The sequence below is a fragment of the Saccostrea echinata genome, unplaced genomic scaffold (genome assembly GCF_033153115.1).
Source record: "Saccostrea echinata isolate AGI-Se365-2 ecotype Australia unplaced genomic scaffold, CSIRO_AGI_Sech_v1 ptg000010l, whole genome shotgun sequence".
NCBI lineage: Eukaryota > Metazoa > Mollusca > Bivalvia > Ostreida > Ostreidae > Saccostrea > Saccostrea echinata.
Window position 1 is genome coordinate 8,266,954 of NW_026889759.1, and position 25,493 is coordinate 8,292,446.

Genomic DNA, 25,493 nt, shown 5'->3' on the forward strand with positions numbered 1-25,493 from the left:
ACCCTGCCTCCTTTTCTCTTCAAAATGCAAACATTTCGAAATGGACAGTAATTTTAACGGTTACCTGTGCTTAAAACAATCTTTACCTTATTGAATCTCAGGAGGATTAAATTGAGTGTATATTGGTTGATCTGAATGCTTACGCTTCAGCTTATTTGCAGAAAACTAAATGGTGTTTGCATAGATGAAAAGGTGGCTGGATGCTAAAATCGTTAACTTCAGACACGTGCCTAAAACTAGTTAAACTTTCTGCAGTAACTGTTAGCATCAATTGTGCTTATTTTTAGTGATGATTTATAGAAATTTTAAAAAAATGTTTTGATTTTGGGAATTTTGTAGGTGAACACTTAACCATTTCTCAAACTACGTCTATTTCTGTTTCGTTCGAAATAGGTTTTCATGTTATTGTATAATTAACTTTAAATTTTTTTATGTGTTGGTTTTTGAAAATTACAGTTTTTGAAAGATTTTGTATTTAAAAAAAATACATTTTAAAGATACAATGGCTTAAATGACAGCGGACAGAAGTACTCAATGATAAATAAACATTAGATAAGTTATTTTCATATACTGTCTGACAGAAAAATAATACAGCTATCTATCTTGCAAATAAATTATCAAAGTATTGAATAATAAATCCTAATTTAATGTGGCAAAGGAGTCCCAGCTCCGGCAATAGAACAATGAACCGGTCTACAGTTGAATTATGCACTCGCTTTTCATCAGTTGTGTGTAGATTTTTTACGATCGTATTATCAAGTCTTGCACAGGCCTCCAGAATTCAGCAGGAAATTGTTACCATGTCTATAGGGAGTTATCTGCCAAAACATTACATTGTATTTTCTTGCCAATCATGAATTCAACAAACAGTAGCTTTAAGCATTGTTTTTGTAGCTTTGTATAATAACCATGCAATGAGGGACTGTTGTTATGATTTTGAAGTCGATTACAGATAAATATATTCATTCACGTTATTTTTTTCGATTGCTGTAGCTATCCAGTTGGCTCATTTTTTTTAAAGTATAAGATATAAATTGATGTTTCCAAAGAAATAAAATTTTCATTTCAGTTTTTGATGATCGAATCATTTCTAATCTAATATAATAACATGTATCTAACACAGAATGCATATCCTAATCCTTATTGTACTATTTTGGCTCCACTTTTTTCATCTTGTGTAATTGTTAATTCTGAACACAACATTAATTAGCAAAGTCAATTTTCATAATCACAAAACGTTTATTATCTTATGATAAATTAAGTACATTAGACTGCCAATTTTTGTAAGATTGTATGACTTGGTTTGGCTCTTATATATATTTATACGAGGGTTGATCCCAAAGCAATGTTACAACTGTTATAAAATCCTTAAGAATCAAATGTTAGCAACAAAATTAGACATGCTGACACCCCTATCTATTTTGATTTTTGCCTTAAAATTTCATTCGATTATATAAAATACTTTTTAAAATATTAAGATAAATACAAGTAAGGTTTTGTCTATCGCCACATGGCAAGAACGTTACCGACGTCGTTGTAATGTTACCTTTCGGCACTCATTTTCAGTTCATCCGCATGTCTTTTTAACCTCTAACGTACTTCTTTAAAATAATCTTTACTGCCATTTTGTTACATACCGTCTTGTTTTGAGGTTTAGTATTAAAATTATTTGTACTTTGTCCAAATGTTATTCCTTAATTCAATCCTTTTTGCGTAAATCTTATGTTTAATCAGATTCAAAATGATTGTCGAAGCGAAACGTCATAACGACGTCCGCACATTCTTGACGTGCGGCGATAGACGAGACCCAACGTTGTGTTCATTCAAATATTTTATAAAGTATTGCATATCTGAATGAAATTTTACAGCAAAAGCCAGGAATAGATAGAGGTATTAATATATAAAGATTTGTTGAAAACTTTGACTATTAAAGATTTTGTAGCAGTTGTGACATTAATTCTGGATCAATCCTCGTATATATATATTTGAGAGAATTGCTGGTAAATATTTCAATTAAACACTGCCGAAGATGCAAGTTACAATTGATGAAAAGAGCTTCTCGCACGTCTCTGTGAGAAAAAAATGCCGCTCTCTTGCACTGTCCACTTTGGGAGCTGTGTTTGCTTTTGATAACCAGAATAATGGTGCCATTTAGATCATGCAAGCATTGGTATTAAAGCGGTAAGTTATGACAATCAATGGGATCTAAATAAAACAGAATCGAATCGAAGGATAGCAGGCCTGACTACCTCAAAGCGTAAAGACCGAACCACGCATCAATTCAATTTATAGCTCGTCTAGGATCTAGATGTTTGATCTGTTTTTGAAATAAAAATGTATAATTACATTAAGGGTTTTGACATTTTGCAGAAATTTGGAGGAGATAAAACCCAGTGCAGAGAATGGATGTAAAATGGTCAGTTATAATTTTACGGACCTTTCTGTGTTGGAGTTTTCTGATCACAGTCTTCAAAAGCAGAGGTGAGTGAAGAAGTAGCTGTTTAACTTCTCTATTTTTTGGTTTTATGTTATGAGACAAGCATTTGGTTTATTACCGCATTGGAAAAGGAAGACCCGTGATTTGTAACCTTTGTTGAGATTTCTACATTTCAAGCAAGGTAGATTACTTCAATGTTTTAGCTTTCCACGATGTTATTCGTATTTTACTTTATCTGAATTTGTAACTAATTGTGCTTAGTTTTAGAAGGTTATGAGATAAATCTTTCAATCAAAGATGAGTTTGATATACTTTTTTAAAATGGTTTTTCAAAATCTCCTTCCGTTTTCAAAACCAGAAATGCACCAAAGCTTGTGAACGCTTTCTCCTTCTTTCTTTATTTTTTGGATTTGTTTGACAAATGTGTATTGCTATGCAATGACAACAAGGAAATTAATTTAATGGTTTCCTGTCTGACCAAGTTTCCTTCTAAGACTTGCAAGGAAAGCTTAAAGCAGTTAACGGTTTGACGTCCCAATGGACTGGTTTAAACCTAATTCAGAAATGCTTTGTCCCCAGGCCTCCCTGTACTTCTATATAGAAATACTTGTAATAAAATAAGAAAGTGTCAATTATCTTTCAATTGAATTTTCTATACGCTCATATTTTCTCTCCTCAATATATAATCTGCAAGTTTAAAAGCATTTTCTTTTCGGATCACGTTTACAATTATCATTTTCAATACTTGATTTTCATGTCGAATATAATGTAATGAGATATGCAGATTGGAAGATGAAAATTTAGCAGTTTTCTTGTAAACCTGCAACTTGTAATACTATAACTTGAATTGACACAAGTGCAATAGTGAAAACGGTATGACAAAACCTTTTTTCTTTTTTTTTTTTTCTTTACAGGCTATATTCATGTAAGACAAATTCAAAGTGTATAAGCAATTTTAAAGAAATATGAGAAAAGAAAATTAAAAATTTTGATTTTTCCTACAAAAGCAATGCAAATCAAAGAATTATCAGTGTATGTATACAAAGGTATCCATCAAGTTTTTCATTGCTTACATGCTGTTTAATTGCATTTATTGCATTTAACTTTTCTGGCGTGTCTAACAAAAAAATGTTAAAGCCTTTTTAAAGAATATGCAACAGAACATGTCCAATTGTTCTTAATAGATTATCCTATTAGCAAACTGACTTATTTATATCAGAAGTGTTTGGTTAATTTTTTGTATGTGATAAGGTACATACAAGAAATAATGTGACATACCATTAATATATAGTACATATATGGTACCGTAAAGGTGCATCAGTGATGAAATGTAAATGAAAAAAAAAACAACCTTTTTTCAAATAAGTCCATAAGGCTATTACATTTAAGTTTGGGAAGCTTATTTGAGTTTTGAAACCAACATTTCAATTTTACCTGAAGTCTTGGTAGTAAGCAATCGATTGAAATCATTTAAAAAAAATTACCATTATAAAGTCATAGAAATAGAATGACAAAGTTCTTGTATCACTAGAAATAAATATCATTCGTAGCAATTAACTGGTAATATTTTCTGGAAGAAAGTTAGTGGCATTTAATTACTCGACTTCAAACTGTCAGGTCTATTTTGAAACAACAGGTTGTGCAATTCGACACAAGACAGTTTTCTTTGATGGTCTGTAATATTGATGCCTTCCGCTGCAGGAGAGTCCGTGGCGCTCTCTATCGAGGTTTTCTTATTGAGGCGATTTTGGTTGGTCTTTGCCAATTACAGTCAAACTTATTAAAGAACTCGAAAAGATCAATGGCGAGATTGCATGAACATATTCAATCAAAGGCTGGGTTTCAGCAAGTCTTAAGGGTAAATTATTACTGATATTAACAGGGCCTCTCTGCTGCAAAGCCCGCATGATCACCATTCAACACTCTATAGAAACTCTTTATGTTGAGGTGTGACGCAAATAAACATTTTATGTTAGATTTTTGTACCTTCAACAAACTTTGTTTAATTTATTTCTACTCGATATTAACAACGCATTGGTGGAGTTAAATGGAATCAGTGTTAAATCTGTATACGCAATAAAGGTTTTCAATAATAAACATTTGTGTGATGTTCTTAATGTAGCACCCATGATTGAATGTTGGGATTAATTATAGTTCGGTTGCTGGTTAGGTGCTAAAGTACAAGACAAAAATAAATAAAACCCATAGTTTCTCTCTCGCTTGTATTAATAGATATAATTTGAATAGACGTTCCTCACCTCATGGGGTATATCGTAGTACAGGTGTTGATCCAGGATTTTTTTCAGGGGGTGCCAAAAAAAATCAACCCAGAAATTTGTTGACCAAAAAAAAAAAAAAATGGATAAAAGGAAGAAAGAAAGGAAAGGAAAAAGGGAGAAACAAAAACAAAATGTTAACTCCTAACCCGAACGTGAAAAACTCTTTCGTGTGCGCGAGTGTAGTTGTGAGTGCCAGTGTGTGTGTGTGTGCGGGGGGGGGGGGGGCTTTCCTTCACTTCTTAAGCTTCATATATGTATGAATTATTTTTTTGTCTTCCTACCAAGGGGTCTGAATTTTCCGGAGGGGGGAGGGGCAAGGTCATTTTTAGTTACCTTATTATGTAAATTAATCCCCGCAAAATCAAGTGACTACGAGGGTCGTTCAATAATAATGCAACAAACAGTATATCATAGTAATAATAAATCTATTTATTTTCACTTTTTCACAGTTGAAACGTTCAATTAAAGAGCCCTTAATCACAGAAAACCCCATGATTTTTACTATTGTCCTCGCAAAGAAATTCACTTTTAAAGTATGCATGGTTACTACACTGAGTTGAAAACTGTTTAAAATGATTTCTGCCAAGAAGATGAAAATGAGAGCGGATGTGAAAACTGTGCTGCTTTACATAAATCGCCGAAGAACTCATATTAAAGATATGATTTTTATATGTGGAAAGAAAAGTCTTTAACGCTGTATAGTTTTCAGATTGATTCAGAAATTCAAAAGTAAAAAAGGAGAGTTAAAATATGAAAGTCAAACTGGTCGATTGAAATTTATAGGACACCAAACGTTATCGATGCTATATGCAACATGATATCTGAAAATGTCAGTCCAAAAACATTGCTAGAACACTAAACATTTCATCGTAATAACATTTAATAGAATTCTGAAAACAGAAATGAATATAGTAATATTTCTATCAGATATGTGCCTTATTTTCTTAACATTGTCTGAGAGAAAAATAAAATGAAATGTGTCAACGGTCTATTTATAAACAAATATTTTAACAAAATTGAAGACTTGTGAAATTTGCGTGATGGATGACGAAACATGGGTCCCATTTTTATAGCCAAAAAGGAAGATTAATAATAAGATATGGAATCAAAGAAAAAGCTATCATCCTTATTATTGTAAAGAGAAACAAGGGCTCCAAGCATGTTTCATTAGTTTTCATTTTTTCAAGAGGTCCAGTAAAACATGTACATACACCCAAAGAAAGGACCATCAATGGTAACTTTTATGTTCAAATTGCGCTGAAGAAAGGTAGACAGATTTCCTACAAAGGAAGTCCAAATACCGCACCCAGGGTAATTTTCCTGCACCTTGCAACGCTGCTGCAAATAAGCACAGAGAAATAAATAAAATTCTGAAGAAAAGAAAGTTTACAGAGCTTCGCCATCCTCCATATTCGCTAGATCTCAGCCATTGTGAGATATTTTTATTCCAAAAATGCATGAAAACAATCAAAGGAAGATTGTACAATATTAGATATGTCATGGAAAGTGATATTCATCGGTGTCTTTGGGGCATCCCTAAAGATGGGTATGCTGAGGTTTTCTGGTCAAGGGTATACAAAGACTTAAGGTCAAAATCTAGTAAATGAGTTTAGACTGTCTTGTTGGTGCTAGATTCATTATGACGTCCTTATTGATTTAAACTTACTTTTCCCCGTACTTTTTAGGCATTAACAGAATTATGCAGAAAATGGCGCATTTTCTTGGAATTCAATTTGTAATCATGTCAAAAGGAACCCCGATACGTATATTCAATTTAATATCATTTTAAAAAAGAGGTCAAGAAGATATGAAAAACCGTTTTCTGAGAGACTGTAGGCAATATTGATACATTTTCTTTGTCTGAGATGGAGAAAACTCTCATTTTTATACCTGATTTTCTCTATTTTTCATTGAAAAGGGCAGTTTAAAAAATGTTTTTTTGTTGATTTTATCTAAAAGTTATGTCCCGATACACCTTAATTTATTAAGCTATAATTGTAATTGATTATTAAAGGAATTTGTGTCTCAAATTTGGAAAACCTGTAGGCACTCTTCATTTACTAGATCTTGACCTTAATACATGTGTAAAGGATAACAGGGAATGCTTTGAGGGATTGAAAATCTTTAGAATATGTATAACGTACCTTTCTAACTTTTAGATGACCTATTGCATTATCTATTGAACGACCCCTCGTAGATCCGCGTATGCAGTAAGAAAAAAAAATGATTTTCCTTTATCATTTATATACTCTTAAAATCAAGATCAATTATTATTAATTACTAGATGATAATAATATGTCTACTTTCTTTCGCCTTTTTGTGTCGTCATGAATTGCGCGTCCTGTTAAAACTCTAAGGATCATCTTTATGAACTTGAAAATATGCATGTTTTTGAGCAATAGATCATCAGTAGACAATTACATGGTCCAAAAAAGATTTTAAAAAACCCGGGAAGTTTGAGAGTATATGGTTTATGTTTTTTTTTTTTATCAAATTTGAATTGCATCGAGATGAAAATGCGCAGCAGAAACATAAAGGAGCAAAGATCATGACAGAAAGGCATATTTTGTACTTCCCGGGAGCGTCTTTTTTTGTCCTTTTAAGGTGTATTGAAGAGTGATGTTTGTCTTCAAATTCAACCTGTTTATATACATATGGGCCATAGACCTCCATGTTTTGTTCAAAAAGGTGAATATCTTGTTAACAATTGATTTGTAATATTCAGGTGTAAATTGATTCTACATCTATGCATATACATATATGTAGAACAGAGAATTTTTTTAATGAAAGAATTTTAGAATGAGCAAATAACTCCTTTGGTCAAGTCTTTTGAAGATTACATCTATGCAGATTTTTATGTCATAAGGAAAGCATATTACAAATGTTTTTGGAATCTTTATTCTAGTGCAGATATGATATCTATATATTTACATGTATGTAGAATACATGTATGTGTCTACAAATTGATTAAGATCTTAGAATAAATATTTTATCACGTCTTTAATTCTATCTGTCTGTAAACTATGCAATTTTAATGTGGACAACCCTAATCTTTTAGAGATACACTGTATCATTGATAAAAATAATTTTGAGCCATCCATGTTAAAAAAAAAGCAAGAAGTTATCTCACAAGGATGAAACCATTTTGAAAAATCTTTCTCATTAATTAGAAATTTTATTTTAAAATATATGAGGAAAATGATACAGGCGCAGGTACACTCGTCATGGTTTTTGTGGTGAACTCGACCTTGATCGGAGTTTGAAAAACATTGATAAATAGGATCAGCATTTGTTTTACATAAAATTACATCAATTTGTGTAAAACTCTTGAAATGTATTTAAACCCAGCTTAAACCCAACTTTAATCACAACTCATGGCATATTTATTTGTTTTTCGAGTGGTTCGCTTGATATTATTCAGAAAGTGCTAATGTGTAAGTTAAGAGCTCGGCTTAGAATAAGCTGAAATAAGCTGAAAGATAACTCGTAAATCACTTAAGATTTATGTTGATAACTGACACACACCAGAGGTTTATCTTTGAAACTTATGAAGGATGATTTACAAAATATTGTTTGTACTGTGTATATATATTAAGATTTTCACTGTTGTTCAGTTGTTTCCCATTCGGAAGACCTGGGAATAAAGTAATATGGACTTTTTATCCATCAAACATTTAATACACACAGCACATGCAATATCGAATTATCCTCTCAAATTGAAAAAAAAAAAAATAGATATATTTGGAATTCGCTGATAATAAATGTCACTAGATGCCATATCAAGATATACCAGGCTCCAGTTGGAGAGAACAGTCTAATCTTGCACAGTCATTCATCTTTGAACATTTCTGACACAGAAAACTCCATCACCCTATAGGATGAAAGACCTTATTGAAAAAACAAATTGATTTCTTTCATGAAGAGGATTTATTTATTTCATGCAATAAAATATCATACACATGCATTAAAATTATTGTGTAATTAAATCGCACTAAACAAATACAGATGCTTCCTCTTTATAGTGAGATAGGGAGTAAATGTGCTACAGACACGATATCATTTCGCCGATCAATGGCAACGCACCTTCTTGATCCTCTTTGCACACCCAAACTGATAAATTTTTTTTTTAGAATATCCATCCCGTCTCATCATAATTTTGTCTCAAAAAATCTTTTATTTGTAATTGAAATTTGGGATACATTTTATATTGATGTAATGAAAAAGGTGAAGATAACGAACAGTGATTGATCTCATAAATCCCTTAAACAATGCAAATTTTATACAGTGTGAAACTTGGACCCCCCTCTCCCCCCCCCCGGAAACACCAGATATGGGATCAGGTGCCTAGGAGAAGTAAGCATCCCCTGCCGATCGATCACCCCGCCGTGAGCCCTCTGTATTGATCAGGTAAATTGAGGTAGTACGTAGTCAAAATGTGTATGAAAACAAAGGTCAAAAAATTGGTAGGTCAAATGAGACTGACGTTTTTCATACTAATTGTTAGGCCATTATTTACACACCAGATTTTCTACGGATTTTCCCGTTTACCCGATCATGAGAAGGCTTTCTCCTCCATGGCACCTGAACCCACCTCTGATGTTTTTGGAGGTCGGTGATGTTTGCTCTGCTCCCGATTTGTATTGTTTAAATGGACTATTAACTTGAATACTGTTCGTTATCTCCATATTTCATGAAACAGATCAGTCAAAATACACCTAACGATAGTTGTATTTGCAAACGAGGTCGATCATTAGAACGTCCATAGAATTTGCATAATGCTGAGTTAAAATCCCTGTAACACCAACTAATACGCCAATAGCTAGCCTCGGTTAATTGCTCGTACTCAGACCATGCTCTTGTATACAGAATCAGTTGGGAGACGTAAACACAATATACAGTTGATGGTGGAAGTTTGTTACATGAATAAGAGAAGTTGAGATGGAAAAACTGAAGTCGTCCCGTTTGTCATATACTTTAGTTGTTAGTTGGTCAATAACGTCTACAATCAGAAAATCATCTAAATATGAAACAGGAAGTTATATCTTCTTTAAAAATCGAAAATAAATAGACTTACAAATATTTTTGAAAAGGTGTTAATTTTCATCATTCAACTCGGACTCCATTGCAGTTGCCCTCTTGGTTCTGGTTCAGTAAGCACAGGTATCATAAAAATCTGCACATATATATTTATTGGGCTTTGTTTTTGTCTTAGAAAATCATAACAATGTTTTCTTAGTCAGTTGTATCCAACTTTTGATCCTCAAGTCTATTTTTCGTTAAATAAAATAAAAAAGAAATACGAAAATGTTAGAGAGAGAGAGAGAGAGAGAGTTCTATATAAAAAAAAAAACTGATATGCATATTGAAGTTAGTACATTAGTACAGTTGTCATTTGCGGTGTTATATGCCAAAGAAAAATATATGCTGTGGATTCCACACTTAAAAATGTACAAAATAATGAAATATTTTTTAATTGCATGCATCTTTAAGAATTAACTATAAACACAAAAGATATCTCACAAGTTATGGCAAAATTACTCCCACTTGGGACGTTTCTTTTGTTTATACTCCCACGATGCAAGCTTTTAAACACTTTCAGCTTTCCCCAGAGAATTTACTTGTTAAACTAAGTGTGAAGCGTAAGATAATAAAACAGACACAAATTGAATTTTAACAATGAGGCGCAAAAATTACTTCAGCGATAAAAATCGGACCCAATGGTTTTACCATAAAATGAGACTGGAGTTCCTCGTTTATTTTAATGACAGTGGATACGCGTTTAAACTGGGACAAAAAAGCAAATGGGCTGAAGGACCAGTTCTTTTCCCATTTTACGTTTCCGGCCGAAATTGTGTTTTCATCATCTTCTATGCATAATTGATTTTTTTCTTTTTAAAGTGAGATTAATAACTGTATTTTTTGCTCCGAACATAGTGTCAAAGTGTTTGACTTCAAGATTTCTTCCCCGTGAACTTGTTTGATTATGACCATATAGATGTTGAGAGATTTCATGTTGCTTCGTGATATTATAGTCCTGGTATGAGGCGGCAGGATTCTGTTTGGGCATTAAAAGTACATTATTAGAAAGGGGTTTGCTTCCTGTTATTCATCAAATAAAATTTTCAATTCGACATTTTAGGGAGAATATGTTCTTTCAGAAAAGTTTATTAAAATTTGAGTTTTTTTGTTTTAGAATCTAGTTTTACAGAATATTTCTGATTGATGTAGCAATTGGTAGAGAAGTATCCGATTTTGATCTTGTTAAAAATACATAAGGCCAATGCAACCAGAATACACAAACACCATAAGTTCATAATCCATCAAAATTCACATCGAATCATGAACCATAGATATTTCAGCCACGGAGATTGCCAATGCCCTATCAAGTATTGGAAATTTGGCGAGAGTGATATATAGGTCTTGCGAAATACCACGGCTTGTCCTGACCAAGTTATCTAAGATTAGATGCTCGTAGCATAACATCTAACCAATCATCGAGGAACGTGAAAATATACATCAACTCCAATTTTCACCAAAGTTTCGGATATTTCGCACAATCTCGAATAATCTGTTACAATCTGAAGTGTCAGACAATGATAATATTAAGGTAGGCAGCAAGACACGATCAAACCTCCCAAAAAATAAAGCCTCTTTTTGCAGGAATCAATCAACTATAACATCCTTCCGTCTCATTAAAAACCAGGAGAAGAAATATATCCGATAAAATTCCTAAGCCGTATTTGTTTATTTTCTGCGACAGACATAAGACAGGATATCTGCAGACTTTGGTATCTTTTTTGCAATTTACTAATGTAGCGCACTCTATATCACTGATATAAAGGATACGAAATCACCTCCAAAAAATATAAAGTAAATTGAATTAAGCAAGCTTTTTACATCGATCTAACAGAATCATAGGACAATAGCTGAAACTGGCCGGGCGGCTGTTCATATTTTCTCGCGATATGTTTATTTTGTTTAATGACCATTAAGGTGTTGATCGAAGCAAACGTCAACATCTCGATTGATTTTTCTTCACAAATACACAGCACAGTTCTACTCCATGAAAAATAAATTACTTACCTACTGTCACGGAAGCATAATATACTAGTAGGTTTTTGGTAGCTTTCCAAATTTGAGTAATTAGTACAGGGCTTGAGAATGGAGAAAAGAAAAGGAATGAAAGTCTTATAGTTAGTTTTTTGTTTGTTTAAAAGTGTTATATGGAACATTAGACAAAAACAATAACATTTTCTTGTTTGATCATTTAGCTATAATCGGTAAATAAGATGTAAATATTCTATTAGCAGATGTTTTCTGGATATATATACGTTATATTCAGGATAAACGTTAATAATCGTACACGGTATAGCTATATCAAGTGTACATAAATGCACATAAATTTGTTTACTGTTATGTAAATAAACATTTTAATCTATTTGATAATTTTACCAATACATAATCTAAAAAGGTTGAGGAACCTTGTAATTATGTACTGGGTACATAATCCCTTACTATATATTGATAGAGATGTTCTTTTTTTTTTTTTTTTTATACATTCTCCTAATCTTAATAACGTTAGCGCCCGGAACTCAAGGTGACAATCTGCTTTTATGATAACAAACTGTATATCCAAAAACAAAGTAACTTATTAACTATTAAAGTGGCAGATTACTTACGAATACAAAAACTGTTGATGTAAGATGCTCATGTAATCTTTTCTAAGTGTAAGCAGTGCTGTTAGAGTTCATATTAAGTCTGTTCTCATTGTACGGTCTTAGGTCCTAAGTGTAAGTAAGCAATTTTTTTTTTCATGAGCCATTATCGTTCGTCCCCAGTGGAATACTTTGACAAATTTTAATTTACACTATACTCTAGGACGTTTCCTTAATAATTAAAAAAATTAAAGCATTATTTTTGGGGAAAATTCTTTATACTTTTTAGCTCACCTGAGCTGAATGCTCAAGTAAGCATTTCTGATCACCCGTTGTCCGTTTCCGTACGTTTGTAAATTTTTCACATTTTCAACTTCTTCTCAAGAACCACTGTGCCAATTTTAACCAAAGCTGGTACAAAGCATCCTTGGGTTAAGAGGAGTTTAAATTTTTAAAATGAAGGGCCAAGCCCCCTTACAAGGGGAGATAATCAAGAAAAGACAAAATTGGGTAGGTCATTAAAAAATCTTCTCAAGAACCACTGGGCCAGCAAAAAGCTGAAACTTATGTGGATGCATCCTGGGAAAGTATAGATTCTAAATTGTTCAAATGATGATCCCCGCGGGTAGGGCGGGGCCACAATAGGGAATCCAAGTTTTACATTGAAATATTTAGAAAAAAGCTTTAAAAATCTTCTTCTCAAGAACCACTTGGCCAGAAAAGCTGAAACTTATGTGGAAGCATCCTGGGGAAGTGTAGATTCTAAATTGTTCAAATCATGACCCCCTGGAGTAGGTTGGAGCCACAGTAGGTATGAAGGGGGAAATCTTGTGAAGAACAGCTGGACCGAAGTTACTCAGGTGAACGTTGTGGCCCATGGGCCTCTTGTTTCTAATACAGTATTAAGGATTGTCTCACCACATATGCCTAACTCTATCACATGTTAATCAGGATGCTTGTTAAGAAGAGTTTTTAAAAGAGTTCTTCCACGCATTTCTTTGTAAATGAAATATGATTGTATGTTGTTTTACGTTCCATTCGAGAATTTTTCACTCATATAGAGACGTCACCAAATACCGGTGAAGGGCTTCAAATTTTGACCTTTACTCGGCACTCAGGGCCATTGAGCAATGAGGGATCTTTATCGTTCCAACGCCTGCAGTGACACGGGGCCTCGGTTTTTAAGGTCTCATCCGAAGGACCCTTAATGAAATATGAAGATAACGAACACTAATCAATGTCAGAAGTCCATTGAAACGATACAAATTCAGAGCAAACACGGACCTTTAGAACATCAGAGGTGGGATCAGGAGCCATAATCTCTTTGAGATCTAATACAAGTCCAAGGGGCCATTATCTGACCAAACTTGAATCTACAATTAAAGTTATTTGCAAATAAGCTTGCAGTTTCTGGTCTGGTGGTTCTTAAGAAGACAATATTTAATCACGTTTCTCGCCAATTTGTTTTGTAAAACTTTGGACTTAATTAAGTGGCCACATCCATGTTCTACGGAAGCCCATTTAGGACCTATCAAAAATATTTTCGAATTGTAGAATTTGTGATAACGAATTTAATCCGTTAATAATTCAAAAATTTGTTTTAACGAATTAAATTCGTTAAATCAAATTCAACAATCAGGGCCTATAGAAAATATATATGAATCCGATATAACGATTTGTCAAATTCGTTTTAACGAATTTAATTAGTTATAACAAATTAAAGAATTCGTTTTGACGAATTTAATTCGTTATAACAAGTTTCAGAATTCGTTATAGCAAATTTAATTCGTTAAAACAAATTTTTGAATTCGTTATAACGAATTCAACAAATTAGTTATAACAGATTAAAATCATTATAACGAATTCAAAGAAACAGTTATAATGAATTAAATTCGTTATAACAAATTCGACGATTCGTCATATCGAATTCAAAAATATTTTTGATAGGTCCTAAATGGGCTTCCGTACTGTTTCGGAGGTCATGATATGAATAAATTAAAATATACCTGGGTAGGCTTGTATATCATATCGACATTTTTTTTTAAATTTTGCACCTGTTGAAGAAAAGTCTTTCAAAACTTTTTGTGCTCATTTTCTTACTAAATTTGAACTCTCTTTCTGGGCAATGACATAATAAAGCAAACATTTATATTAAAGAAAAATGAAGTTGTTTAAGATCTTTAATACCGGTATAAATCAACATGAGCTTTCTTGGATCCTTTTTGTAGCCTTATCCAAGCACCAAGGATAGTAAAATCTTCACTACCGTTAATTATATGAATTTGGCATCAAGAAGTATTTAATGTTTTAAAAGATTTTTTTCATTTCTTTTCTTTGTAAAACTTAGGACGCCCTTTTCCCCCTATCCTTGCAAAAGGGACGATGTTTTGAACAAGACTTGAAAATACACTTAACCGAAGATGTTTTCACATACATTTGACAAATCCCACCGTACTCTAGAAGATTTCTTTTTAAAAATGACCAAATTCTTTTTGCACTATTTCTTTATCATCTCCTCTGGGAAGAAGGTCAAGCAATTCATTTCATTGCTTGAAAACTATTAACTAAAGGATGCTTTGTTGAAACCTTGGCTGAAATTGGTTCATTGTTTCTGGAGAAGAAGTTACAAATTTGACAGACAACAATTGATAAAATTTGGTCAGCTAAGTGACTCTGATGACTAAAAAATGCAATAAGCGGCTAATTTGAAATTTATTATAGAAATATGCAAATTAAACTACAAATTTCTGGTTGTCTTTTCTTGGATAAATTATATACATTCTTATTATTGAAAAAAAAACGTGTTTGAATAATCAATTTCTATTCAGCGTATGATTAAGATATTGTTGAAGTACTGCAATAAATTTTGTTTATAAAAAATATCATTAACTAAACCAAAAACCAACTTTCTCCCATTTTCTGATTTGTTAAACTACATCCGTTTATTTTAAAACAAGCAAAAAGGAATTTATCTTTCATATGTAAGTACCAAATGTTACAAACGTAATCAAAGTATTGGTAAGCATTTAACAGGACAAGTTAGTGCTTATGATAAAAAAAAATTGATACTAAATCTAAAAATAATGACAGTCTGTAATCTAAACTGCTTTTCTCAGTAGGAGTATGCAATTCAAATCGAAGTTGATGTCTTGAATGTTTAGTTTATGGGATTGAACTAACAATGATGGGTTGAACTGATACTGAAAAGAACATATGAAATACCCCTGATTGTAAACTCATCTTTTAACTTTAAAGTTATAATAGGTAAGGATTATACAAAAAATGAATTTGCATCACTGAGTATCATATGAAGCATAACGATGAATATAGTGTCTAGAAAATATAACTCCAATAGATAAAGATTGAAATATACTTTATCTTAAACTTCTTCTGACTCAGATTAAAAATGATTAAGTATTGTTGAAAAAAAAATCTTGCCCTATCATATCAATAGGGTCAGTTGTGTCTATTTTATATTTGAAACATATGAAAATTGTGTAATTAAAGAGTTTTTCTGGGAAAATCTTACTTTGATGTAAACTATTTTTAACTCTATTTCAGGAACCGGCCACACAAGTAGTACTGAGTTTTCTTACGAAGATCGACTGATCAAACACCTTCTCCGGAAATATGCAGAGAGGGGAAAATTTGGAAGACCAGTCAAGAATTTTTCCGACATCATTCATCTCAGATTTGGTCTCCAATTGATCCAGATTATGAGCTTGGATGAAAAGAAACAAATTTTAACGCTGAATGTATGGACAAATTATGTAAGTTACAATTTCATGACCAGAATTATATATATAAGTAAACATATTTTAGCTCATTTTTTTTCTTTTTTCGTCATGTCTTCTCGTTCTTCTCTGTAAATTTTTCTTCCAGAAACATTAAAATGAGATTCAAAAACACAGAACTGACCATCATTAGCTTATCATATCACACCAGCTAATACAAAAAGTGTATTTAACATATTTTGCGGGTCCTACGATAACTATCAACGTCAACATAGAAAAGAAAGCATTTCTTTTACGTATAGCTGAAGCAGAATCATTTCAGGTTTAAGTCTGGATTTCAAATTAACAAAATGACAGGACCATTTCCTAGTTCTCCAAAAGAACAACGAATTGCTTTGAGAATGAAATTGTGTTGAAATCCCATTCTTTAAATACATCCTTATCTTTGTGAAGGTTTGACAATTGGTTCTTTTCAATTCAACCAAAATATTTCACTGTTTTTTTGTTTTCATTAATTTTTCTTATCCTACAAAAATCATTCCTGTTAGCTTCAAATTTTTCAAATTGGTAGTTCATTCGCAATTGTTGTTTTACAAATGATGCTGTAAATTTTACAGAAAACATTCAGCAAATCTGAAATTCTGTGTTTCCATTTTGTTTTTAAATGTCTCTCTTGATGTCACATGCTTGATATTATTCAGATTTCATTTGAAGTTGAGAGGGTTCATCTATTTTAAAAAAAAGCCTCCATTGCAATTCCTTCGAGACTTTCTACGAGCTTTCTCTAATAGAATCTTTAATTAGTCTTTGAGTATTTTTTATGACTGCAACACTTTGCTTCGGGTTTGTTATTGCACCAAATTCCCTTAAATCTTCCTTTCCTGTAGGTTTATTGACCTGTTTGTTTCTGCAGAGGTGCTATTTTGTCCCCGACCAGACTGATTTGCTTTTTTCCTTATGGGATTCATTTGTTTCGATGTAGTTTAAGTTTTGGCTTTGTATTATTAAGATAATCGTTTTCCCAGTTCCCGTTTCACACTTTGAATTTGGGAATATGTTTCTCTGTTATGTTATGATAGGTCATGATAGTGAGTTTATACTCCTTAAAAAGTCTTGTACATTGGCCATAAAAAAGACTTATATATGTACATTTACTGCCATAAATGGTCCATCTGGAAGCTTGCTATTCTTATTTTCTTCAATGGTAAGAGTGAGAATGTTTGCGAAATCGACAGTGTCATGTTAAACCAGTCACTAAATCACCATCTGGTTTTTCTCACTTTCGCGAAATCAAACTTTCACATGAATTATTCGCATATATTGTGCACTAACTTAATCATTTTGGTTTATTTATTAAAACTCCTCGATCTAGATTAATTACAAGCATAAACAAAATCTCCAGGCCCCCAGAAACACCAATTGGCGAATTATATATCGTATTTCATCCTATGAGATTACGCCACGGTATTTGCTAAACCAATTATGACATTTATTCGGATAGCGCATGACACTTTTACACATCAAATATGTATCAGCATAAATGTGCTAATACCAAAAAGATGAGCCTTGTTCCATCTCAAAGAGATTACGGAGAGAGAAAAAGTGAGAGTCTGCAATACCTTAGAGACCCTAGTGAAAGCGATGGGGTTCCATGGGCCTCACCGCTAACTTTGACAGGGAATGATCAATATTTGTACTGTTAAAGTCAACGCAGAAATTAAGCAGTCCCACGCAAGGTTGTCGTGTACATTGTATAACAGTCACGGTGGAACCAAAACACTAAATAGATAGTTAAACCAATGATAATTTTCCTCTAAGTAAACGTGTCATATCATACTGTTTTGAAGCTTCTGTTGAGAGCAGACGGTTTTTTTAGGCAGATAATGAATTTGATAGATGATAAACCAAGATCTATGTCTGGTTCTGAAACATAGAAAGGTTAATAAAAGTACGTCATTTTTTTATTTAGTAATAACCTATTTCTTTTTTTTTTTTTTTTTTAAAAAAGGAAGAAAAACGTATTTATTCTATAATTTTGAAAGGTGTGTATTTTCCCATTTATGACATATTTAACTCGAAAAAACTTTTTATTCAAACAAATTAACTGCACATCTTTGGAAGAAATGTAATGTAACAAACAAAGACGTGTACATTTAATTTTTATATTCAAGATTGATATTTTATTTTATTTTTTTTAGTTCCCCGCTTTTGCGCGAATAACAGTCGAATGCGACTAGGTATACTTTGAAATCAGAATAACGATTTCACACAACGTTCTGGGAATTACCCACCATTCCGGCTTGAGTGTCATCCACATATCCTTTTAGTCGTTGGTATATGTTTTGACCATTGAAGATCTTTTTTATTCCAACCGATTGTTTTAAACTGGGTTTAAATCAGGACTGTTTCCCGGTCGCAGAAATGTCAAAATTCTTAACGTTTGAGGAGCTCTATTTTGAGCAGAAGGAAGATACTGACAGAAGTTAGGAGTGGTTTTTGTTTATATAATTTAATAGCACGGTGCTATATGTATATAGCACCGTGCTATAGCTAAAAAAAGGAAAAGTTTTTCAAATCCAAGGCAGCTTCTACAGTTCCATGACCGGAAAACAGTCCTGATTCAAACCCAACTTATAACATTTGGGGTCGAAAAAAGACCTGTCTCTGCCCAGAAAACATGTCACATGTCAATGACTTAAAACAAATGTCAGTATGGATGTCACTCCAGCGGGAATGGTGCTAAATTCCGAAAACGTTTTCGTGAAAACTTTATTTATGGCTTACACAGTTGCTTCAGGCTTTCATTCGTGCAAGAAGAGGAGCAACTAAATACTGGAAAGTAAAATATCAATCATGAATATGAAAATTATAATAAAATTGCAATGATATGTTTTGTTTGCTTCTTTGTTTAATTGTTATACATGTACATTTGTTTCCAAAATGTGCATTTAATTTGTTCACAGAAGCACGTTAGGTCAGAAGGTTTTCTGAGCTTTAGAGCTAAAAATGTAAATGACGAAAGGTTCGGCACCATGTCATGAAAAGAAATATATACAGAATATGTAAAGTGTCTTTGGGATGTCACATGGTTATTACCTTCAGATAATGACCCCCTGGACTCTCCTTTCGGGAGGTTGTAGGAGTCTAAGTTATCTCGTGATTTCTAGATATTGACCTTCCATGTCTTTCTCACACTGCCCCCAAGATACACGCTAGTTCACTTCATTTCTTATTCTTATAAATGTTTCCTGTCAGAAACGATAAATAATACTCGTCAAGACATCCATGGATTGTCGAAATGCCAAGAAGACTTAAATACATTGTAAAAATTCCTGCATTTGGTCAAGTATTTCCAGTAATTTGAACTTATTATTAGATACCTTGGGATATTGTGATCTGAAAGACGCGGATCTTTATGTCAATCATATCTAAGTCACAATTATTTGGTTTCAAATGGTATTATCAGTTTTGTATCTTACTATACTGCCCTTGTTTTCCAGTCATAAGATGATAAATATAAGTAAGTAGAATTGGGGAAAATCATTAATTGGTTTGCTGGGGAAAATGCATTACATTTTACATTAACTCTTATAGCAGTGGTGTGTTGTTAGAAACAAACAGGTGCTGTTATCTACAGCTGTTTATGAGTATCTAATACGACAGATACACGATGCATCATTATAAGCATTCATCGTTTAAGAATTGCATTCTTTAGAGAATTGTTCATCTATCTTATTTTAAAAATGTAAATTGCCATACTATATATTCATCCTTTATATCTTCATGAAAATATTGTTTATGAAAGATTTAAAGTGATTTTGGAAATATCAATGAACTTAATACAAAATTTCAATTCTATTACATTTACATAGACATATGTGCATTGGTTTTGGTTTCTTGTACAAATGTATTTTTAAAGTTTTCTTAGAAAGAATGTACATTTTTCAGAACTGGACAGATGTTCATCTCAGATGGAATGTCACAGAATTTCACGGAGTGACAAAAATCAACATCCCTGCTACAGAAATATGGACCCCTGACTTAAGACTCTACAATTTGTAAGAAAACGAAATGATAACAGGTCTTCATTACTATTAATTTTTAGGTATCCTGACCTTTTCTTTGTGGAGAACATATAACATGATGCAAGATACGACAATTCATTTGAAAATATGCTTAAAGAATCAATTTGAAATAATATATGTCCCCAACTGATGCTGCATAAGTATAAAAAATTGTTTGATAACATTTAATTAGTTCTTACTTTTGAATTTACTAGTTGAAGATAAATGCAGAATTTAATTTTGCATTTACTTCTACCTAGTAAATTCAAAATTTACCACATTATATTATTATTCTTATAAGACTTCTTTGTCTCCCCTTAAGAGCCTGTACATTGATTATCATATCATTCGTGTGCACTATAAGATGTATAAAGTAAATCGTGGCATTAAAACTTCATGGGGTTGCAAATGCTTTATAACATCTGGTCCATTTCAATGATTCATTTTTCCTCTTTTTACACGGCCGGTGTTTAATACATAATATATGCGTCTTAAGCTGGCCCGATCAAAGTTGATACCCCAATTCTACATGGTACCATAAAATTCACTCTGGTGGGAACATTTTCAAAGCCCTGCAATAAAAGAATTAGCTTTCATCAATAAAAGAGTGAATGTTCTTATATGCGTCTAATATCCGTGAGTGTTCCGGCGATTTTCAACCCGCAGTCGTTCTGTCCAACCATTAGGACGAGACGTGATCACACAAAACGACATTGCGTTTAGACTTGGATTCCACGATTAAACATCGACAATAAAATGATTTTCTCCAGAAATAGTTCATTAGTGTCTGCTCTCGATGAAACCGAAAGGCATGGAACATTGTTAGAATTAGATATTTGCGGAAAAAGTCAGAAAAGAGGCAATGTTTATCAGTTTTGTGCGTTTTATAACGATTCTCTGAGACTGATAACTCAGCACAAGTATGGTCGAAATTGAAAGGATCATGAGGATTTTTGTCTCCATATTCATAACATCTTATGTCTGAAAACCAAAAACAGACGCATGAATTTCGCTTTTTTTGTCTATTGATATCAAATTTCATTTCTCTGATTTGGTAGATATATTTTGCCCTTGGGTTTACATATAATTAGATCATTCAAGCGTTTATGAAGTTATTTTTTCCTTCAGTAGGTTCCATTTTTACGTTCTAGTTTGATGATTTGTCAGTAGTAAAATAATCGTAGTCACTCAAATATCAAAAAATACGTTGTGTGCACCCCTATTATTAACACAATGAAAGTTTATTAATGTCAGATTTCATGTAAATTTGAACTTGTATCTTTCATTTTATATATTTTATTTATCATAATTTCAGGAATGTGTCCAATCTCGAAAAACAACAATTATTAGAATAATAATTGTATTTATGTATTTAATGCGGGGATTTATGTAGAGGATTCCATAAGGATAAACGGTGGTCAGCTTGCGGGTATCAAAATACAACTGACTCGCTAAGCTGACCACGTGACCTTATACCATCCTTGGCTAGGCGTAATTAATTAATACATTGGCCAAGGCGTGGATCTAAGAATTTTTACAATAAAGGAACTTTACAAGCATTTAATTCTTATGGAATCCTCTACATAAATCCCTGCATTAAATACATAAATATAATTTTTATTCTAATAATTGTTGTTTTATGTCTTCTAATGCTAGGCAAGGTCACCGCAGCTAGTTTTTGCTAAATTTGTATAAATCAAATAAAACACTTTCATAGAGATGAATTATGTCATTTATTTAAATGACGGTATAAATGTAAACAATTTAACACACAAGAAGGGGATCAGACTCACAAGCTCTGATTGTAAGTTACGAAAAATATAATAATGTCTGATCCCCCAAAAAACGACTAGAAAAAAGTACCTATAAAACAATACAAAGAAAACATCACAAGAAAAAAATAGCAAAAAGATGGCACATCAATACAAAATGGGCCACAAGATGTGATATGCAAGTCACTACATGCAAGATGTGACATGCAGATCTCATCTGTGCCATCCAAGGCCCATTTTGTTTTGATGTGCCATCTTTTTGCTATTTTTTTCTTGTGATGTTTTCTTTCAGGCTTGTGAATCTGATCCCCTTCTTGTGTGTTAAATTGTTTACATTTATACCGTCATTAAAATAAATGACATCATTCATCTCTATGAAAGTGTTTTATTTGATTTATACAAATTTAGCAAAAACTAGCTGTGGTGAACTTGTCTAGCATTAGAAGACATAGATAAAATTGAAAGAAATGCTAAAGTGATTCTGTTTTCTGTATGGCTTCTGTTAGGAATAAACGGTTCAAGCATTTTTGTGACTTAATTAGCAGAATACTTTACACTTTCTTTTAGCAATATATTTAGTTGAAACAAAAGTAAGGGGAAAATAGCAAAAGGAAAAAAAAACACTTTGGTCTTTGAGTTCTTCCAAAGTGATTTAAGGATTTGCCCATTTTTAAAGTAATCGTGCTAACACTCGATAAATACTAGAAACCAAAATATTGTGTAGCTTAGGGGAACAATTAATATTCATTTTTATGATTGTCAGTTTGTAGTCTGTGTTTAAAAAGAGCTTTTTGTCAAGTTGAAATGTTTTTCGAACATTTTGAAAGGGCTGAAGGAAAGCTGCCAGTAGTTCTTATGAGACTTATTCGTCGTATTCTATTTATTTTCAGTGCCGATGAACGTTTGCATGAGAGAAGAGACTCACTCTGTATCGTGGAACACACTGGACACGTGGTATGGATTCCTCAGGCCGTGTTTAAGAGTTCATGTGACATAGATGTCAAAGCCTTCCCTTTTGATAAGCAGAGATGTCACTTAAAATTCGGCTCTTGGACCTACGATGGGCTACAACTCGATTTATTCTTCAAAGACGACGTAGCATGGGATTTAAGCAATTTCCAAAAGAGTAACGTCTGGCACGTTATAAAAACTTGGGGAAAGAAAAACGTTGAAATGTACACCTGTTGTCCGGAACCATTTATAGACTTAAAGTTCTGGTTAACTATTCGCCGGAAGGCTACGTTCTATGCTTACACGCTTATTTTACCGTGTGTTTTGTTGACCTCTCTGACACTTATTTTGTTCTGGATTCCGGCAGAGTCCCCCGCCAAACTTACTCTTGGTAAGGATATAAAAACTAAATCGTTCATATAGAAAGAAGAACGACTTCTTGAAAAGATTCTTTAGAGAAATACATTGCGCGTAGATTTGAAATTTATTAATATTGAGAATAGATCAAATATTGTTGTGAGTGAAAAGTTTTAGTCCATTGTTTCACACATAAGTACATTTTTGTATGTTTAAAACCATGAAAAGACGTTACTCTTCAAATATCATTATTTCTTTTGTGCTATTATGATCCACATTTCATTGTATTTGCTTAAATACACATGTATTTGTATGAGTATTTACATTTGCACGGGAAACTTCAAAAGTAGTAGTTTTTCATTCTTCATAAAATATCATAAAAGAATAGTTTTCTTAGAATGCATGTAGGCATTTAACTTCTTTGATTTATTTTTTAGATGGTTTGCAAATCCTTCGCTACTAGGAAATCCCAATAATAAAATAATAATTATAGTGAACGCTGGGTTAGACCTCTTTGGGAAGCAGACTTTTGTAAATGGGTTGGGAAATACACTAGGCTCGTTTCACTAACACCATTTCCTTTCCCTTCTAGGCATGAACACTTTCATGGCGTTCTTTCTCTTACTGATAATCTTCGAGGCCAGTCTGCCGCCTGCTGCCAGATCCTTCCCGGTTATAGGTAAGCACATATTCGTCTTTGTCTCATTTGTCTTGTCTTTTATCCACAGGAATGAGTATATTCATGGCATACTTCGTTCTGTTGTCCATCTTCCAACGTAATATACCACCATCTGAAACCTCCCCAGTTCTAGGTAAGATTAGATGTTGTCCACAAAATGTCGTAGGGGCAATAGAGGTTCAGAAACCCTCCACGTTTTTGGCAATATAGTGTCGCAAAAGTTCACCGCCCAGGAACGCATTACATCAACGAAGGAAGCGGCGTGAACTTTATTTGTAGTGGCCATTATTCATGAAACCATTTTGAAAGAAATGAGACATGCCTCAAGACTTCTATCGACATCTAATCACGCTAATCACATGTGCAAAATGGTTTTATGAGTCAGAACACGACTGGCGTGAACGTAATATGCACGTTGTTACACCTTTTTACAAATTTGCCAGGAATGTTGTTGCCATGTTTCATGGTTCTCTGCTAATTTCAACCTCTAGAGTAGTTTAACAGTTTTCACAAATTGTGTGGTAAGCCTTAGGCTATTTTAACATCAAAGTTTTATTTGCACGTTTGATATCTTTCTTGGTATAAATTTTAAGATTTGGTATGATAGTGAAGAAATTCAATAGAAATATTTGAATGCATTGTTCTGCCTGCATTTTTGATCAAAGGTTTTAGTTATTTTTTCTATAATTTGCACCAATTGTCGTTACTGAAAATGGAGCTAAAATTTTTATGTACATATTTCAAATAATTTGAAATTTTTCTTTAAAAAATTATATTTTGGTTATATAAAATAAAAATTATCCATGAAGAATTATGAAAAACTGTTAAAATAGTTATGTGCATCTATTTTCTTCCTTCATCTTAACTTGACTAAGTAGAAAAATGTCAACTTTATTCCATTTGCATTCTGAGGAAAATCAGGTATGGTGGGGCTTAAACCACAACCCAATCAGTGATTGGTCAAAAACAACGCCGAAGTTCAAGATGTAGTCATGAGTTTTTTTTGAAAGATGTAAATTGGTGTTCGAATCAGTAATATGGCTTCCTTTCTTTTACAGGTACTTATTACTGTGTAAACATGGTGTTGATAACAATGTCTTCATTCCTATGTGTGTTTGTTGTAAACATGTCCGTCTCGGGAACGAGGTACCCGGTTCATCTTCCAAAGACACTTAAAAAGGTTTGTCAACATAATCATCAAGACAAGCATGTTCTAGAAATGTCAGTAAAGTAGATAGCTCAGGCAACAAAAAACTTGATTGTTAGTATTTCGATGTGATCACTTACTTGGTGCAAGTACACTAGCGCCTAAAAGCTACAGTATATAAAACACATACCTTGTATTTTCTTCCAGAATGATGAAACATATTTTGTTTTCTTTTACTATTTTAAAAAAAAATCATTTCTAACAGTATTTAATTATTTTTACTGGGATTACCTGCAGTATACTTTGTATACTTTCTTTCGACATCAGAAGTAAGTCACATACCTCATCAACTTTATTCATTAGCAATAGTTTACTAGCAATAGAGACATCCTTGCATAATTTACTATCTTGTTTTATT

At 32.8% G+C, this 25,493-nt stretch overlaps 1 protein-coding gene across 4 annotated transcripts in view; it reads left to right on the forward strand.

Annotated features, from left to right (window-relative positions):
* The window catches only part of LOC133184302 (neuronal acetylcholine receptor subunit alpha-5-like), a 37,905-nt gene that overhangs the window by 9,109 nt on the left and 3,303 nt on the right, over nt 1-25,493 (forward strand). For 2 of the 4 annotated variants that reach the window (XM_061319311.1, XM_061319312.1), the window contains exons 2-7: nt 2,371-2,481; nt 15,933-16,141; nt 20,054-20,163; nt 22,832-23,283; nt 23,842-23,928; nt 24,987-25,108. In XM_061319311.1, coding sequence (XP_061175295.1) covers nt 2,403-2,481; nt 15,933-16,141; nt 20,054-20,163; nt 22,832-23,283; nt 23,842-23,928; nt 24,987-25,108 — 1,059 coding nt within the window. In that variant the 5' untranslated portion in view covers nt 2,371-2,402. Of the gene's footprint in view, nt 1-2,370; nt 2,482-15,932; nt 16,142-20,053; nt 20,164-22,831; nt 23,284-23,841; nt 23,929-23,977; nt 24,062-24,986; nt 25,109-25,493 lie in introns of all 4 variants that reach the window. The other 2 variants (XM_061319315.1, XM_061319314.1) reach the window with 2 other exon arrangements.